Source organism: Wyeomyia smithii, chromosome 2, assembly GCF_029784165.1.
Source record: "Wyeomyia smithii strain HCP4-BCI-WySm-NY-G18 chromosome 2, ASM2978416v1, whole genome shotgun sequence".
Lineage (NCBI taxonomy): Eukaryota > Metazoa > Arthropoda > Insecta > Diptera > Culicidae > Wyeomyia > Wyeomyia smithii.
The window spans coordinates 229,326,984-229,344,759 of record NC_073695.1 but is presented as its reverse complement, the minus strand read 5'-3'; the positions used below and the strand labels follow the sequence as shown (position 1 = coordinate 229,344,759).

Genomic DNA, 17,776 nt, shown 5'->3' with positions numbered 1-17,776 from the left:
TGACTACTTTTTATCAAAATGAACAATACAGATTGGATTGGATTTTTCTAATGTAAACCTAAATCACCAAACAGGGGAGCTCCGTAGCCGCAAGGTTACAGAGTCCGCCTTGGTAAGCGGATGGTCGTGGGTTCGAATCTTAGTAGAATCAGGCCCAAGGAGTTTAGAATGGGTTTATTCGCAGGCTTCCCACCAAGTACCTTTTCTTCAATCTAAATCCTACAGTACCGCTGTCCCTCTTATAACAAAACTGGTGTGAGTAACGTATGAAAGTTCTCTCTAGGAAATTGTAATTAGGCGATATAGATATAGATAGAGTAGTAAGCTTGGAACGGAAAGGTTAAACTTACACACAAGCACGGATATGAACGATAAGCGTATCACTTACTATCAATAGTGATACTGCCAATAATATGAAGTGAAGTGCGGAGTACAGAAAACACTTGGGCAATATCACAATAGATCTAATCTCTCGTCGTAGTGATGAGCCCACACAGGGGAAAAAAAATCACCAAACATATGCAATACCGTCAACGACAAACAATGTCGAGCCAAGGTTGCTTGAACTAAAAGTACAGCTGAAGGACAGAACGCTAACAACAAATGTAGGTAACGTTGATAATTTGCCTAAAACTTAAATGTTAGCAATCAGTTAAATGATAGCAATCAGTAAGGAGTTAGAAATTACTGATGGTTATCAGTTAGAATTTTTAATGATAGTTCCCATCACCACACATCATAGTCGAATCAAAGATTTAAAAACAACATACAAACGCGAAATATAATTTAACGACTTTGCATTACGATTAGGAAAGAAATAAAACGAGTTTTATTGAGATTCGATGAACCGTTTTTTAATCCAGCAATAAACACTTGATTACGGACATTGGATTTTATTTGTAATAGAAGAACAGTTTTTTCGTTACTGGTTTCACTTGGAACGCTCAGTTCTGTAGAAATCGTGCCAGGATGAAGTTCACTATGGTAGCTCTGTTACTGGTCATCGGTCTGGTAAGTTCTAGTGCTCTGTGAAAATAGCTTAGCTCAGGACTAATGCAATTTCATAACATCAGACTCTAACCGACGTTGCCAGTGCTGCGGCAGAAGACGAGTTAAAGTTCCCACAAGTTTGCGCCAAACTTCTACGCACGCCAGCGGAAACCTACCAAAAGATGATGGACAAAATCTACAGCGAAGACAGAGAGTTGTACTGTTTGATTCGCTGTTCTTAGATCTTAATGCAGTTTTACGACGACGAAATGGGTCTCAACTGGGAGGTGATAAACGAACATTTCGACTGTCAATGTGGTTTGACGAAAGCTCGGAAGGCAACGCAGCGATGTATCGCCGCACTGGATCCAGCCAGTTATGGCAAAGACTACTGCAAAAAGTCATTCCTGAGCTTCCAGTGCTGGATGAATGCCTACAAGACGCACATGGAAATTAAGCAAACAATGCCATTACTAATGGAACAGCATCGTCCAAGTTACAAATAGTAAAAATCAATACAGAGCACATATTCACATATTAGATTTTTTTCGTAAGATGGATACCAAGTAGATTTCGACTGGTGGCTTGAATTTTCCTCCTTTGTACTGAACATAACTTTTAGTAACGTAAAATCAATTTGTCTACTGCATACGAGGGAATTATATTCTTAGTATTATCACTAGTACGTTAACAATCAATTTTAGCCGAAACATGTGAGTGATTTTTTATGTACAACATTACATTACATTTCATCATCTGATCAGCCGCTTTTGGGTGTGTCCTCTCATACTTAGGACATAAGGCGTCTTTTTCACCCACCAGCAAAAACTTTTGTCTGTTCGCCGAATCTACTTAGGAGCAATCTTTTGGAGGGCAGCAAGTTGGTAAAAATTGTAAACTAACTTGATGCCAACATTCAACGCCCACTGCAGCGGAGAAGTGTTCATACACAGGTTATCTCACCCACTCTAATAATAGGAATTATTAACAAAAAGTGGATCTCGTCATTTGAAATGAATATACAGGTACTGTAAGGTTCGGTCTAAGATACCATTTCAATACAACACATAGTTTTAGGGATACATTTCCTAAAATATTCATCTGCTGAAATGAAAATGCTCTTTTAAATAATAATTGGTGTCATACATCATACCGATTCCTCATGGAATTGCTCACAAGTTATTCAAAATTTTGATTCAATGACAATTGACTAGATCAGTGGTGATGAAAATAGACAACGTTTGGCTATTGATGAAATTGAACACTTCCGGTCTTAGTATATTTTTGTTTATAGCATACATTTCACTTTACACTCGATTCTGAGGTTTATGTTGGTTTCTACAAAAAATATATTTTTTTCTAAGGAAATCTTCCACGATACCCAGCTACTCATTCGATTCAAGGTAATCATCGAACATCCTCAAACCGAGATCGGCGGTATCGACATCATGATCCGCGTTCAGAATTCCATCCAGCATGTGAATGTATCCGGTCAGTTTCCGGACCGTATCACTCCTTTGACTGACCAACTGCCGGTCCAGGAAGTGCGCCACATCCGGATCGTACTGCGCTGGGCGCTGATGGGCAACGGAAGCCTTCTTGTGGATGGCGTGTGCCATATTCGCCACCTGTTTCTCGTATTCCATCGCCAGCTGGAGCGAACTGTGTTCACTGGCACTCTCTGGGTCACTTAGCGCACGCAGGTTACTGTTCGAGCCTTGATAGTTTGGATTAAAAGAGCTCAGATATCCACGCTTTCCCTGGTACTGCATTACGGCAATCGCATCGGACCAGGCTCGGTCGGCGATTTTGCGGTACAACTTTTCGAAACCTGGCCGGTTCCGGTCGTACTGCTTGAACGCAGCCGATAGGAACAGGAAATCGAACGACTGATCCACCAGCTGCGTCGTGATGTCAGTCAGATCATTGTTCACGAATCTATAGCCGCCGAATCGGGATCTGCAATGGCCTACGATAAACGACATCCAGGAGAGATGGAAAATTTCACAGACACGAACGAAATCGATCCTACTTACGGCTATCGGTCCAGCACGTTTGGTTAACCTGAATTGCTTCTGTCCTGGGCCAAGTAATGGCAGATACCGTAAGTACAACCGCGAGTAGTATCATTATCAACTTATTCAGAACGACATTCGTTTCGGGACTGGCAATGTAGGTCGGGACTGGTGCGCGCTTTTGAGCGCTGAGTGAGCGACAAAGGAAAGCGCTTATCGACCCAGACGGGAGCCGCCAACTGTCTTATCTGGCGCTGAACGTGCGATTTTGCGCTTCTAATTGAACAGATAATTGAAAAATTGGAACGTTACTAAGCTATCTGGAAGAGGAATTCGCTAACCATTATATGCGAATATTTCTCCTAATCCGTTTGATCAAACCGGGAGTGATTAGAAAGTGGGACTGTGGCAACAGTAAAACTTGTAAGCAACATTTCGTGCAATTTGATTAGTTTTAATAACTTTTTGAGAGTTTTCATGCAACAGAGTTGCATTAGTCATTGATATCACCAAATTCGTTATATCTACTACTGTTGGGTGAACTGGCGTGAAATCCCCCATTTGAAAAAAAACCGAACCAAAACAAAAAAGCACCATTCGATACTTACCCAAACGTTCATTAATAACGGCTCTTTAGGATATCGCCGAGGGGAGTTGTATAGGAAGGAGGCGAATTTTTATGCCGTTATTTATAGAAGAAATTAGTAACAAATCAACACAGTCGTTGGATCCGTGCCACTCTCTGTGCTTTTCACTCTCCTGCTTTCTCTCTCTCTTTTTCTCCTGCACATACACAAACACTCCTTCCAGTAGTTTTTTTTTGCGTTTGCTACTCTCCGCGTTCACTTCACTTTAGAATCCCGCCGGAACCCACTTTTTCACTGCAAGAAATAACGGAAACAAATCGGTGTCGATTTCGTATATGAGACCGCGTTAGTAGCTGCAATTTTCCACCGCCTTCTGGTAATAATATCGTTTATGTGTGTGTGCGTGCATCGGGAGTAAAAGAGTATATCTATTTACTTTAAGTATCTGTTTCTACCGGGATTCAAACGCACATCACACTTTGTAACTATCACTACCGAAGATGGTGGCACAAGGGCAAGGGGGAGGCAACTGTTTGTTTAGTTCACGATATTTCGAAACGATCGGCGCCAAGTTCGATTTTTTTCCGTTCCAGCACTACGCAAACTTGTATCTCATTTTTGGCTGTTTTTATTTTGTTTTGATTTGTGCTTCCCAGGGGTGCCCAACTGGTGCGCGACTGTTGTTTGTTCACTTGCTCGTAGATATTTATGATCGGAAAACCAACTTTGGTCGTGTTTGTGTCGATGTTTTGTTATTTTTCTTTTACAACGTGTCGATAGTTTATAGCCATTTTTAAAGATCGGGGAGAGTGAACTAACAAACTAACAAAGTGTTGAGAAGTAACATATCGGAGTAGTTAAATGAAGCTGTTTTCGGTTCTTTGTTTGGTACACTTTAGAAACTTGCCTCAAACCAAATTTACTGGGAATGAAACAAGATATGAATTTATTGTTCAAATTTTTCTTTTTGCCATAGGTAGCATGCCGCTTGAGCCAAATTAATCTAATTGGCTTATGGCAAATATTTATTTTGTTTGATATTGCATCATTATGCTGTTCCTCAATATAATCGACACACATTGCAATTAAACATCTCTAATCAGGTCCCGATTCCCTTAAAGAAAAATAACTTAGCATTTTTAAGTAATATTCACAAAAAATAGGGTGGTCGGTATTACCGACTTTTCGAAAAACCGGTATTTCGGTATTCATAAAAATAAAAACCGATAAAACCGGTAAAAAAACGGTATTTTTATTTCTTTCGGATTAATACAAACCAGGGGTGACTCGTGGTCTTTAAACCTACTTTTTCAACTACAAAGTTCTTAAAATCATAGTTCGGGGAAGTAATGATGATTGTCCGCGAAAAAAAACGCAAGTCATTTTCCCTGTACTATTTAAAAATAAAACTGAAAAAAATTAAAGATATGGGGTGTCGAACGTCTTCGGTAGTGGTTTTCTGCCGCAGTCCTTTGCAAAAACCTGCCGAAGTAAGCCAGTGCCGAAAACGTTACCTACATAAATTTGGATTTGAAATTTATTTTTTGCTTAGCGTCTCAGGTTGCATCTATGTATGGACGTGTCGCTGCATGATTATGTTTTTGCATTTATGAGTACCTCTGCTTCATTACGATCCAGATTTTTTTCTAAGATTAGGACCTTTGCGACCATTATTTTGATCTCTTGTGGTATACGATCCAGATACAACACTGGATAACAGTGTTTGAAAAACTCCAATGAATGAATCTAGTGATATGATTACGAAGAACATAATTTCGAAACTAATGTAATAACGAAAAAAAACATGCAGATTTTTATTTAAATTTTCTTTCACATCGCAAAACTTAGTTTCAAATTAGTGAACAACAATAAATTTCGTAGAAAAACAATATTTGAAACTGTTGAGAAGAGTATATATGAATGAAATAAAAAAAAAAAGAAATCACGATCAGACCAGAATTTACTTTTTACGAATCCGAATGAATCGAAGGTAAATACTTCTTTATTCTGTTCGATGCTCTTTAAACAATTCGCCCAAATTATTTATTACTATTATCATTATTTTATTAACTTTAGCTTCTAATGAAGAAACGAAAAATGTGGCATATGAACAAGTTTGTAACTGAAATAGAAATAAATATTTGAAATAACTGAAATAGAAATTAATATTTGAAATAGAAAAAGCAGAAACTTGTACACGAGTGAGGCCGGGTACATTCAGCTAGTTGCTAATAAAAGCCCGCTGCGGTACGGGCGACGAAGCTTTGACCATGCTACAGCTATTTAAATTTCACTTTTTCAAGTAGCAGTAATTTTTAGGATAAAATCTATATTGGTTGATTATAACACTTTGTCTCAAAAAAAAATAAATTTCTAATCCAAATTTATATTTATTTATATTTTTTTTAGTTTTACTTTTAAATAGCACAAAATGAATAATGTCTTGCGTTTTTTCGCTGACATAATTGTAATTACTGCCTCATAATTTGTAGTTAAACTGGTAGGTTTTGAACCTACCCACGCGTTGCCTCTGTGAGTATGAGTGTGTGAAGAGATAAGCTGTTATACTTAAAAAATAAATGCTTTATTGAAGTTTATTGACATATTATCGATACACACAAACACATTGTCTGAATCCGAGCAGAACGAACAAAAAGATAACAAAAATTGGTAAATAGGTGAGGGAAAATTAATATATATAATGTTGCTTCTGTCTAAATGTATTTATTATATTAGGGAGCTCACTTAAAATCCTTCAAGGGGCGATAGAGGACCATGTTTGATGAAAAAAAATTCCTTCTACTCATATGGTCAAAAGTCAACTACTGCAGAGTTATTCACTAATTTCAGTTTTTGGTTTTGTTTGCCTTAAACGAGCAGAAAATTGTGAATTCTACCACACTAAACGAAGGCGCGGCTGATTGCTTTTAAAGTGAAATAGTATCTAAACTAAAAGAATTAGGTGCTTGGTGTCAGAGAACAACTAGTAGAGTAGACATTAATGTTTAATTTGGTTAACAACAAACTCCATGTTTATCACACATTTCAGAGAGAAAATTGCTGTTGAGTTCTCAAAAACATTTGATTTCATATTTGTTCCTTTCTAAAGGCTTCTTGTTCTTCCTAATTCGACATTTTTGAGACACTATTGATTACTAAATTTTCTCAGCTTTTCAAGAAAACCAACAGAATTGAGCTAGCTATCTTACTTCTTGTGATAGACCTCGTTAAAGGTAAACTTAACCGAAAACTAGAAGAAGAGAATAACTCTGCAGTAGTTAAATTTTGACCATATGCGTAGAATTTTTTTCATCAAATAGGGTCCTCTATCCCTTAAAGGATTTGATTAAAAGTGAGCTACCTTACACCCTGTATACATCGTCATGTGATTTGTAACGACTATACCTAAGTAAGAAGCATTCATTAGCCTAACAAAGATTTATGAATATTGTGGGAAGTTTTTTTTTCCATTTTAAAAAAAATACCGAAAATACCGGTTTTTTCGTCTCTCCAATACCGGTATTTCGGTATTGAAAAAAATATCGGTTTTACCGGTTTTTGTTTCACCGGTAAACCACCCTACAAAAAATAGAACATTCGTTTTCACTATCCAAGAAGTTACATGAAACGTGAAGATGTAATAATGCTATATAAAAACTTTACATAATATTAGCTTAAGAGTTATTTGTCAAATACTCAAACATTCATTCTTTGTTTCACAAAAATTCCAAATGAAAAAGTACACAATTGACGTTGGAATAAAACTTTTTGAAGTAGAACCATACTATTTAAACCAATTTTTCAATGATTAGAATATAACGAAGATTCAAACCAGATGTTAGAAATTATGTTTAAGTTTTGAATATTGATTTTGTTAAAATTATCCTTCTTGTCATTTTTCAGTTTTTTTTTACTTTAAGAACAAGAAAATCAGAGATTGCAGACAAGTTTTATGTTCCAAATATCTTCAAAATATTTTTTTTCATAAAAAAAACATTGAGCTTAGTGGGTGAAACTTTCTCTTAGACCTCATTTTAATCAGATATGTAGATTTCAGGTTATAATTCAACAGTAAATTGGTAGATCTTTGAAAATGCCTAATTAATTGGTTCCTTCATGACAAAAAGTTTAGGATCAATGTTTTGTTCCTAGGCCTGTAAAGAAACATATGAAAAAATAGAGTTCTTGAGAAAAAACATGATTAATGAAAAAATCAAATGCAATTTCGTGTTTTTGACGTAGAATTACGTCTTATGGCAACATATACAGACAGTTGTACATTAGGGTGGGGCTTATTTTCCAAAAAGGTTCGCGGGACCTGTTTTCCCAGGCAAAAAAAAACCTCCTTGGGGTTTAATAAGCAACATATAAAAGATAAGTTGAATTTGATTACGGCCTAGAGGTAGCATTCCAAAGCAGGCGGACCAACCGGTGAACCGCAACACTGCACAGCATTGCTGAACATGTTGGTAATTTTGTCCGGGTTTTTCGCATTACATTGCTGCTTGTGCGGAGCGGAGACTACCTAAATCGCAAAAAAAAATACTTTTACATGAGACAGGCTGTCATTATAAGTAAGCCAGTGCCGAAAACGTTACCTACATAAATTTGGATTTGAAATTTATTTTTTGCTTAGCGTCTCAGGTTGCATCTATGTATGGACGTGTCGCTGCATGATTATGTTTTTGCATTTATGAGTACCTCTGCTTCATTACGATCCAGATTTTTTTCTAAGATTAGGACCTTTGCGACCATTATTTTGATCTCTTGTGGTATACGATCCAGATACAACACTGGATAACAGTGTTTGAAAAACTCCAATGAATGAATCTAGTGATATGATTACGAAGAACATAATTTCGAAACTAATGTAATAACGAAAAAAAACATGCAGATTTTTATTTAAATTTTCTTTCACATCGCAAAACTTAGTTTCAAATTAGTGAACAACAATAAATTTCGTAGAAAAACAATATTTGAAACTGTTGAGAAGAGTATATATGAATGAAATAAAAAAAAAAAGAAATCACGATCAGACCAGAATTTACTTTTTACGAATCCGAATGAATCGAAGGTAAATACTTCTTTATTCTGTTCGATGCTCTTTAAACAATTCGCCCAAATTATTTATTACTATTATCATTATTTTATTAACTTTAGCTTCTAATGAAGAAACGAAAAATGTGGCATATGAACAAGTTTGTAACTGAAATAGAAATAAATATTTGAAATAACTGAAATAGAAATTAATATTTGAAATAGAAAAAGCAGAAACTTGTACACGAGTGAGGCCGGGTACATTCAGCTAGTTGCTAATAAAAGCCCGCTGCGGTACGGGCGACGAAGCTTTGACCATGCTACAGCTATTTAAATTTCACTTTTTCAAGTAGCAGTAATTTTTAGGATAAAATCTATATTGGTTGATTATAACACTTTGTCTCAAAAAAAAATAAATTTCTAATCCAAATTTATATTTATTTATATTTTTTTTAGTTTTACTTTTAAATAGCACAAAATGAATAATGTCTTGCGTTTTTTCGCTGACATAATTGTAATTACTGCCTCATAATTTGTAGTTAAACTGGTAGGTTTTGAACCTACCCACGCGTTGCCTCTGTGAGTATGAGTGTGTGAAGAGATAAGCTGTTATACTTAAAAAATAAATGCTTTATTGAAGTTTATTGACATATTATCGATACACACAAACACATTGTCTGAATCCGAGCAGAACGAACAAAAAGATAACAAAAATTGGTAAATAGGTGAGGGAAAATTAATATATATAATGTTGCTTCTGTCTAAATGTATTTATTATATTAGGGAGCTCACTTAAAATCCTTCAAGGGGCGATAGAGGACCATGTTTGATGAAAAAAAATTCCTTCTACTCATATGGTCAAAAGTCAACTACTGCAGAGTTATTCACTAATTTCAGTTTTTGGTTTTGTTTGCCTTAAACGAGCAGAAAATTGTGAATTCTACCACACTAAACGAAGGCGCGGCTGATTGCTTTTAAAGTGAAATAGTATCTAAACTAAAAGAATTAGGTGCTTGGTGTCAGAGAACAACTAGTAGAGTAGACATTAATGTTTAATTTGGTTAACAACAAACTCCATGTTTATCACACATTTCAGAGAGAAAATTGCTGTTGAGTTCTCAAAAACATTTGATTTCATATTTGTTCCTTTCTAAAGGCTTCTTGTTCTTCCTAATTCGACATTTTTGAGACACTATTGATTACTAAATTTTCTCAGCTTTTCAAGAAAACCAACAGAATTGAGCTAGCTATCTTACTTCTTGTGATAGACCTCGTTAAAGGTAAACTTAACCGAAAACTAGAAGAAGAGAATAACTCTGCAGTAGTTAAATTTTGACCATATGCGTAGAATTTTTTTCATCAAATAGGGTCCTCTATCCCTTAAAGGATTTGATTAAAAGTGAGCTACCTTACACCCTGTATACATCGTCATGTGATTTGTAACGACTATACCTAAGTAAGAAGCATTCATTAGCCTAACAAAGATTTATGAATATTGTGGGAAGTTTTTTTTTCCATTTTAAAAAAAATACCGAAAATACCGGTTTTTTCGTCTCTCCAATACCGGTATTTCGGTATTGAAAAAAATATCGGTTTTACCGGTTTTTGTTTCACCGGTAAACCACCCTACAAAAAATAGAACATTCGTTTTCACTATCCAAGAAGTTACATGAAACGTGAAGATGTAATAATGCTATATAAAAACTTTACATAATATTAGCTTAAGAGTTATTTGTCAAATACTCAAACATTCATTCTTTGTTTCACAAAAATTCCAAATGAAAAAGTACACAATTGACGTTGGAATAAAACTTTTTGAAGTAGAACCATACTATTTAAACCAATTTTTCAATGATTAGAATATAACGAAGATTCAAACCAGATGTTAGAAATTATGTTTAAGTTTTGAATATTGATTTTGTTAAAATTATCCTTCTTGTCATTTTTCAGTTTTTTTTTACTTTAAGAACAAGAAAATCAGAGATTGCAGACAAGTTTTATGTTCCAAATATCTTCAAAATATTTTTTTTCATAAAAAAAACATTGAGCTTAGTGGGTGAAACTTTCTCTTAGACCTCATTTTAATCAGATATGTAGATTTCAGGTTATAATTCAACAGTAAATTGGTAGATCTTTGAAAATGCCTAATTAATTGGTTCCTTCATGACAAAAAGTTTAGGATCAATGTTTTGTTCCTAGGCCTGTAAAGAAACATATGAAAAAATAGAGTTCTTGAGAAAAAACATGATTAATGAAAAAATCAAATGCAATTTCGTGTTTTTGACGTAGAATTACGTCTTATGGCAACATATACAGACAGTTGTACATTAGGGTGGGGCTTATTTTCCAAAAAGGTTCGCGGGACCTGTTTTCCCAGGCAAAAAAAAACCTCCTTGGGGTTTAATAAGCAACATATAAAAGATAAGTTGAATTTGATTACGGCCTAGAGGTAGCATTCCAAAGCAGGCGGACCAACCGGTGAACCGCAACACTGCACAGCATTGCTGAACATGTTGGTAATTTTGTCCGGGTTTTTCGCATCACATTGCTGCTTGTGCGGAGCGGAGACTACCTAAATCGCAAAAAAAAATACTTTTACATGAGACAGGCTGTCATTATTCTACGTTAACCTTGCAGTCATGTCTTCTAAACAACCTCGTCAACCGTTTTTTCCAAAGGTGTGTTTTTAGTAACAAAATAACTCATTTCTTGGTGCAGTTATCAGAATTTGTATTTAATAATCACCAAAGACCAAAATTATAAGACCTCCAAGTGATGTTTATACTCTTTTGTATCAAAAAAATTTAAAATCAAATTACAATATTCTATATATAAATACAAACAAATCAGTATGTATTTATCATTTGCATAAATGGTTTCCAAAATCGTACATCCAATAATTATAACACAGTATTTTTACTATGCAGACATCAATTTTATTGAACCCAGAAAAATGACACATGGAGTGACCTGTTGTGACAGTAAACATTTGTGGATCTCAGGATTTTACAAAGACGTCAAGTATGATGTTAGTTGAAAATATAATAGATATAGTGATGCCAAATCTATTGAAATCCTCGACTTGTGACATAACGATGCCAATACCTTTGATAGTAAACTAGCGAAAAGCTAAATTGGGAATCAATCAAGTTGGGGAAAACTTGACTGTTTTCTTGCTTTTTTCATACCATAAGTTCAATTCCCTGACGCTGACATCAAAAAGATGGATTAAAACTAAGTAGACTACTCGCCATAAATTGCCAATCGCTTCACTGACTATTGTCACATCCAGTTCGAAAATTTTTGCTATTTTTGGTACGGATTTTATTTTGTGCAAATAAAAATCGTACCAAAAATAGCAAATATTCGCTTCGTCTAATACATGCTTTACCTATGCCTCGCTAGTCTGATGATCAAAAACAAATGATACGACCGCTCAGGCAAAGCGTAGCAAACTTCGAAAGCTAGCTTGTGTATCAATATGCGGAGCTATGAGAAGTACTGCGACTAAAGGTTTAAAAGCAATTCTTCATTTCCTTCCTCTCCATCAAACTGAGCAGCTGGAGGCAGTGAAGAGTGCCCTAAGGCTGAAACGTCAAAAAAGCTTCCCAAAAGGAAATCTAACAGGGCATTTTTAAAAAGATTTTCAAATGAACGAAGTTATAGTGAAAAATAAAGACGTGTTAGGAAATAAGCCGAATTTCGACATTCCTTATCAAATCATTGAGACCGAATAAATGAGTATATTTCTATGGGACAACAATTTTCTGAGCTGAAATATATGCAATTATTGAATGTCAATACATCTGAATTGCCGACATGCAAATATCTGTATTTTCTTTGACAGTCAGGAAGCACTCGAAACACTTAAGGTACCTATTTGCAAGTCTAAACTAATGAGGAAATACACTCTTTCACTTCGGCAGTTAGCATAAAAACAATTACTCCTGTACTTGATACCTAGACTTTTCACTAGCAAGAGAGAGTTTTTCTGAAAATTTTATAGGTGCAGAACCTTTCTGTGGCGTTTCATCAAGGGCTTTAAGAACTGAACTTGGTGAGTGGGATAGGATAGTCATAGGAGAAAATTGGAATGTTGTAGCTGGCTTGAGACAAAAAAAAAACAAACCCAAGCGGAGGAAAAACCGCTGCGTTACTCAGGGTCAACAAAAAAAACATGAGTACGATAGCAGGACTCTCAATTAGTCACTGTCCGAGCAAGTATTATCTCAAGAAGCAAATTCGATGATGAGAGATGCCCCTTCTCCAGACCTGCTTTTACCCATGCTGAGCAACCTAAGCAACCTAACCCTTGGTCTCCCCGGGACCACCGTTAGGCATTTCTTCAGGGAGAGGACTCGTCGTGCTTTTCGCACTTACCTCTATGGGTAGCAGAGCAGCCTATACAGGCCAGTTAGTTAACCGTTAACTAACTGGGGCACGTCGATGGTTTCCCGTCGATTGGTGCCCTGCAAAATACTAACGATCTGTGATGCTGCCGTGATGACCGCATCCCAGATTTCCCTATTTTCGCACATCCTACGTACTATATTCTCTGGCGTGGTGTCCATCCCACTTATTGCCAGCATTTCGTACCGTACCCGCTCGAAGCGCGGACATGTGAAGAACACATGCTCTGCGCTTTCTTCCGCACCCGTACAAGCGGGGCACATAGGGGACTCGGCGTACCCGAACCTATGCAGGTACTGCCTAAAGCAGCCATGGCCTGACAGGATCTGTGTCAGATGGAAGGTTACTTCCCCATGGCGCCTATTAATCCAGCCTGCTAACTCTGGAATGAGTCGGTGTGTCCATCTACCTTTTGTAGTGTTGGACCACTCCCGCTGCCCCTTGGCCATTGAGGATGACCGTATGGTGTTGCGAATACCCCTCGTGTCGCGTTGGTCGAAGCACTCTACATCCTCTTTGACGATGATGCTGATGGGCATCATGCCAGCCAGGACGCAAACCGCCTCGTACGACACTGTTCGGTATGCGCACGCGACCCTTAGGCACATTAGCCTGTACGTACTCTCGAGTTTGCCGCGATGGCACGAGGTACTCAATACCTTGGACCACACTGGTCCTCCATACCTGAGTATGGACGTGGTCACGCTAGCAAGGACTTTGCGCCTGCTGCTACGAACCGCCGAGCTGTTTGCCATCATGCGAGATAGCGCTGCCACAGCCATGGAAGCTTTCTTGCAGGTATAATCGACGTGGCTCCCGAACGTGAGCTTGTCGTCGATCATAACCCCCAGAAGCTTCAACGAGCGTTTTGAGGCGATAGTGCATGTACCGGCACTAATCGATGCCTCCTGCTCAGACTTTCTGTTATTTACAACAATAACTTCAGTCTTATGGTGCGCTAGCTCCAGTTTCCTGGAGTGCATCCAGTCTTCCACTACGCGTATTGATAGCGCGGCTATTAACTCTACCTCTCTAATAGACTCGCCATAGACCTCAAGAGTTATGTCATCGGCGAAGCCCACGATCACCACCCCTGGAGGGAGTGTTAGTTTTAACACGCCGTCATACATAGCGTTCCACAGTACCGGACCCAGGATGGAACCTTGCGGTACACCTGCGGTAACCGGAACGCTTTTCTGACCCTCGTTTGTGTTATACACTAGCACTCGATTTTGAAAGTAGTTGCCCAGAATCTTGTACAGCGGCGTCGGCACTCTGAGACTCTGTAGCGCTAAGGCTATGGAAGAGGCAGTCATCAAGGCATTTCTGCATGACCGCCCTGAACAACCCGGGGGCTTCTTTGATGGCCGTCTTGATGGCCAAGTTCGGGATTCCGTCTGGTCCCGGAGCCTTGCCTACCTTCAGGGAGTTTGCGATCTCGATCAATTCATCTTCCGTCACCCTTACCGCATCGTCAGCCTCTGCACGGCTGCCGTCACTCACGGTAGGTGGTGACTCGTCAGCCGGAGGCCAGGGACTTGGTTCGTGGCTTGGGAAGAGGCCCTGAATGATCGTTTCTAGCATCGCTGGTGATCTCCAGACCTAAGAACGAAGTATCAGAACACCTACTTTGTGGGTGCCGAGTATTAAGGGGCCATCCACATACCACGTGGACAGCTTTGGGAGGAAGGGGGGTATGTGTAATATCCACGGTCCATACAAAATTTTTAGAATTTATATGAGCAGTTGTAATCGTTTAAAATCTGTCCATGTGGTATGTGGATGGCCTCTAATAAAACGCAGTCTGCGTATCCTAAGTAAATGATTCTTAAGTCCTTCCGACGTATGGAATGAAAGACCTTCTCAGATATTGTACCTCATTCGAAGTGTGACTCCTGGCTCAAATTATACATCAACTCAACAAAATAGTTATATGCCGTTAAATGCACCAAGAGTAAGGCGGAATATACCACAATAGATCTACCATCAATGGTCGCAGTGGTTCAATCTCCTCCTATCGGGATGATGCACAGAGTAGAGATGGTTGAGTCGAAAACGGGTTTGAAAAATATCGAACCCGACCGTCTCTAGCACAGAGACCCCGGACGTTTTTTGAAACCCCGTGTGTTAATTTCCGGTGTCTGAAAAACAAAAAATGATCGAATCCCACCCAATATAAGTATTTCCAGAATCGTGATCATATCCAGAGGCCGTGAATCTCAACGTCTGCCAATCAAAAAATTTTTTTAAGAGGGAAACTGCAAGAATTTGGTAAAAAAGTTGGTACTAACCTCCACCTTTCGAGTGAAGATTGTTGTTTGTGCAACTATTGGCCACTATGCAAGCTATTTTAGTAAGAAAAAATGTTTTTTTTGATCAAAAACGTCATAAACCCCATAGAAAAGTTGAAAATATTCCTAAGGTATGTTAGGCAGAATGATGTATTTTCCAAATATGAAAAAATGTCTAGAGCATAGTAGATCTCCGAAATCACATCAGAAAAGTTTAATGTATGTTTTTTGATTTGTAGATATTTTAGGAATGTCTGTGTATGAAACTACGTGCATGTGGTCTATTTTCAAAAGATAGAATCAAAGTGTTTCAGCAAAGTTTCTTACAATAATTTCGTCTCACTTTTAGGTGGATTGAACAAAAATCTTTTTTCATCAAAAGTTGAACTTAAAATACTATAGCATTTGAATGGCATTTTTACGCTCAAAACGCGGATGTTCTCACGTTTTGCCTTTCTCCTAGAAAGGTATAGCAATCACTGGAAAAACCAAAGGTAAAAAAGTGCTCCAAAGTGTCGAATCTCGTATATCAATCGACTTAGTTTGTCGAGCTGAGCATTTTCTGTATGTGTGTGTGTGTGTGTATGTGTGTATGTGTGTGTGTGTAACGCTCTCCCAATCTCACTCGATTTTCTCAGAGATGGCTGGACCGATCTTCATGAAATTAATTGCAAATGAGAGGTCTAGTTGCCCCATAAGACCCTATTAAATTTCATTGCAATCGGATTTTTAGTTTAGAGATTTTGTTCAAAAATGGGAAAATCACGAAACATCATTATCTCAGAAACTACTCAACCGATTTTAACAAAATTGGTTTTAAATGAACGAGCTACTTAAAAAACCCTTAACTTTCGAGATCATGGAGATTGAACATGCGGTTCAGAAGTTATTTAAAGAAACGTGTTCTAGAGAGTGTTTAATCTTACTCATGTTTCTCAGAGATGGCTGAACCGATTTTCATAAAATCAGTGTCAAATGGAAGGTCTAGATGCCCCATAAGACCCTATTGAATTTTTTTGCAATCGGACTATTACTTTGCCTGTTATGTTTAAAAATGTGAAATCCAGCTATGAAAAGGAACATATTCCGAAGACTACTGAAACTCACTCACTTTTCTCAGAGATGGCTGAACCGATTTCCACGAAATTAGTGTCAAATGAAAGGTCTAGCTGCCTCATAACACCCTATTGAATTTCAATGTAATCGGACTGTAACTTAGTCTGTAAAGTACCAGAATGTGAAAATCACGGAACTTCATTATCTCAGAAAGTACACAACCGATTTGAACAATATTGGTATCAAATGAACGGGCTAGTTAAAGGTTAATTGATGAATTTTATATTGATTAAAAAGTGGTTCAAAAATTGTGAAAAGAAACATGTTCCGTTGACTTTTCAAATTCACTAGTTTTCCCGAAAATGGCTGGACTAAATTCAACAATCTGAGTGTCAAATGAAAAGTTTGGCTTTCCTATAGGTGCCCATTTTATTTGACTAGAATCGTATTTTTATTCCAACCGTTATGTATTAAATTATAAAAACAACGGAGGTCTATTATCTCGAAGATCACACGACTTATTTGAACATATCTAGTGTCATTTGAACAGGTTGGCTCTCAAACTCACAAGTAAGAAATTTCATAGCAATTTGATATGTGGTTCAAAAGTTATGAAAAGAACCGAGATTCAAAGACTATTTAAAACTGTAACTGCTTTGATCAAAACATATGGCCTCAACAAAATTTAAATTTGGTATTGTGCTATTCGTACGTTCCCGGTATTGCTCGTGATTGAAGTGTACGAAATTCAAAGTCATTTCTTTTATTTCGCTATTTCTTTAGCACGAATATTTTACTCCTAATTAATATTTTTTTTTAACTTTTTGCCTTTCTCCTAGAAAGGTATAGCAATCACTTGCAAAACCGAAGATATGAAAGTACTCCAAAGGGCCGAATGGCATATATCACTCGACTCAGTTCGACGAGCTTAGCATTTTCTGTATGTGTGTGTGTATGTGCAGATTTTTATTTTCACTCACTTTTCTCAGAGATGGCTGGACGGATTTTAATGAAATTATATGCAAATGAAAGTTCTAGTTGCCATTGTAATTGGATTTTTATTTTAGAGGTTTTGTTTAAATATGTAAAAATCACGAAACATCAATATCTCAGGAACCACACAACCGATTTCAATAATATTGGTATCAAATAAACGGGTTATTTAAAAAACCCTTAACTTTTGAGTTTTATATAGATTGAACATGTTGTTCAGAAGTTATGAAAAGAAACGTCTTCTGAAGACTTTTCAATTTCACTAATGTTTCTTAGAGATGGCTGGACCGATTTCCACAAAATCAGTGTCATATAAAAGGTCTAGTTACCCCATAAGACCCTATTGATTTTTTTGCAATCGGACTATTACTTTGCCTGTTATGTTTAAAAATGTGAA

At 37.2% G+C, this 17,776-nt stretch overlaps 2 protein-coding genes across 6 annotated transcripts in view; both read right to left on the bottom strand.

Annotated features, from left to right (window-relative positions):
- Positions 1-17,776, bottom strand: part of LOC129723857 (neurogenic protein mastermind) — a 269,520-nt gene that overhangs the window by 88,851 nt on the left and 162,893 nt on the right. For 2 of the 5 annotated variants that reach the window (XM_055678321.1, XM_055678322.1), the window contains exon 2: positions 3,614-3,886. The exons of the other annotated variants lie outside the window; for them this stretch is intronic. In XM_055678321.1, coding sequence (XP_055534296.1) covers positions 3,614-3,625 — 12 coding nt within the window. In that variant the 5' untranslated portion in view covers positions 3,626-3,886. The remainder of the gene's footprint in view (positions 1-3,613; positions 3,887-17,776) is intronic. 5 annotated transcript variants of the gene reach the window in all.
- LOC129723858 (uncharacterized) lies at positions 2,239-3,206 on the bottom strand. The gene is made up of 2 exons (XM_055678323.1): positions 3,027-3,206; positions 2,239-2,959 (listed from the first exon to the last, which is right to left on the bottom strand). The coding sequence occupies exons 1-2, from the start codon at positions 3,118-3,120 to the stop codon at positions 2,376-2,378; spliced, it is 678 nt and encodes a 225-aa protein (XP_055534298.1). The 5' UTR covers positions 3,121-3,206; the 3' UTR covers positions 2,239-2,375.

What these genes read in the sequence shown, in the direction of transcription:
- LOC129723858 (XM_055678323.1), bottom strand. Translation starts at nt 3,120, where the DNA reads ATGATACTACTCGCGGTTGTACTTACGGTATCTGCCATTACTTGGCCC. An exon ending in AACGTGCTGGACCGATAGCC is followed by an intron (nt 2,960 to 3,026) that starts GTAAGTAGGATC and finishes CGTTTATCGTAG; the next exon opens with GCCATTGCAGATCCCGATTC.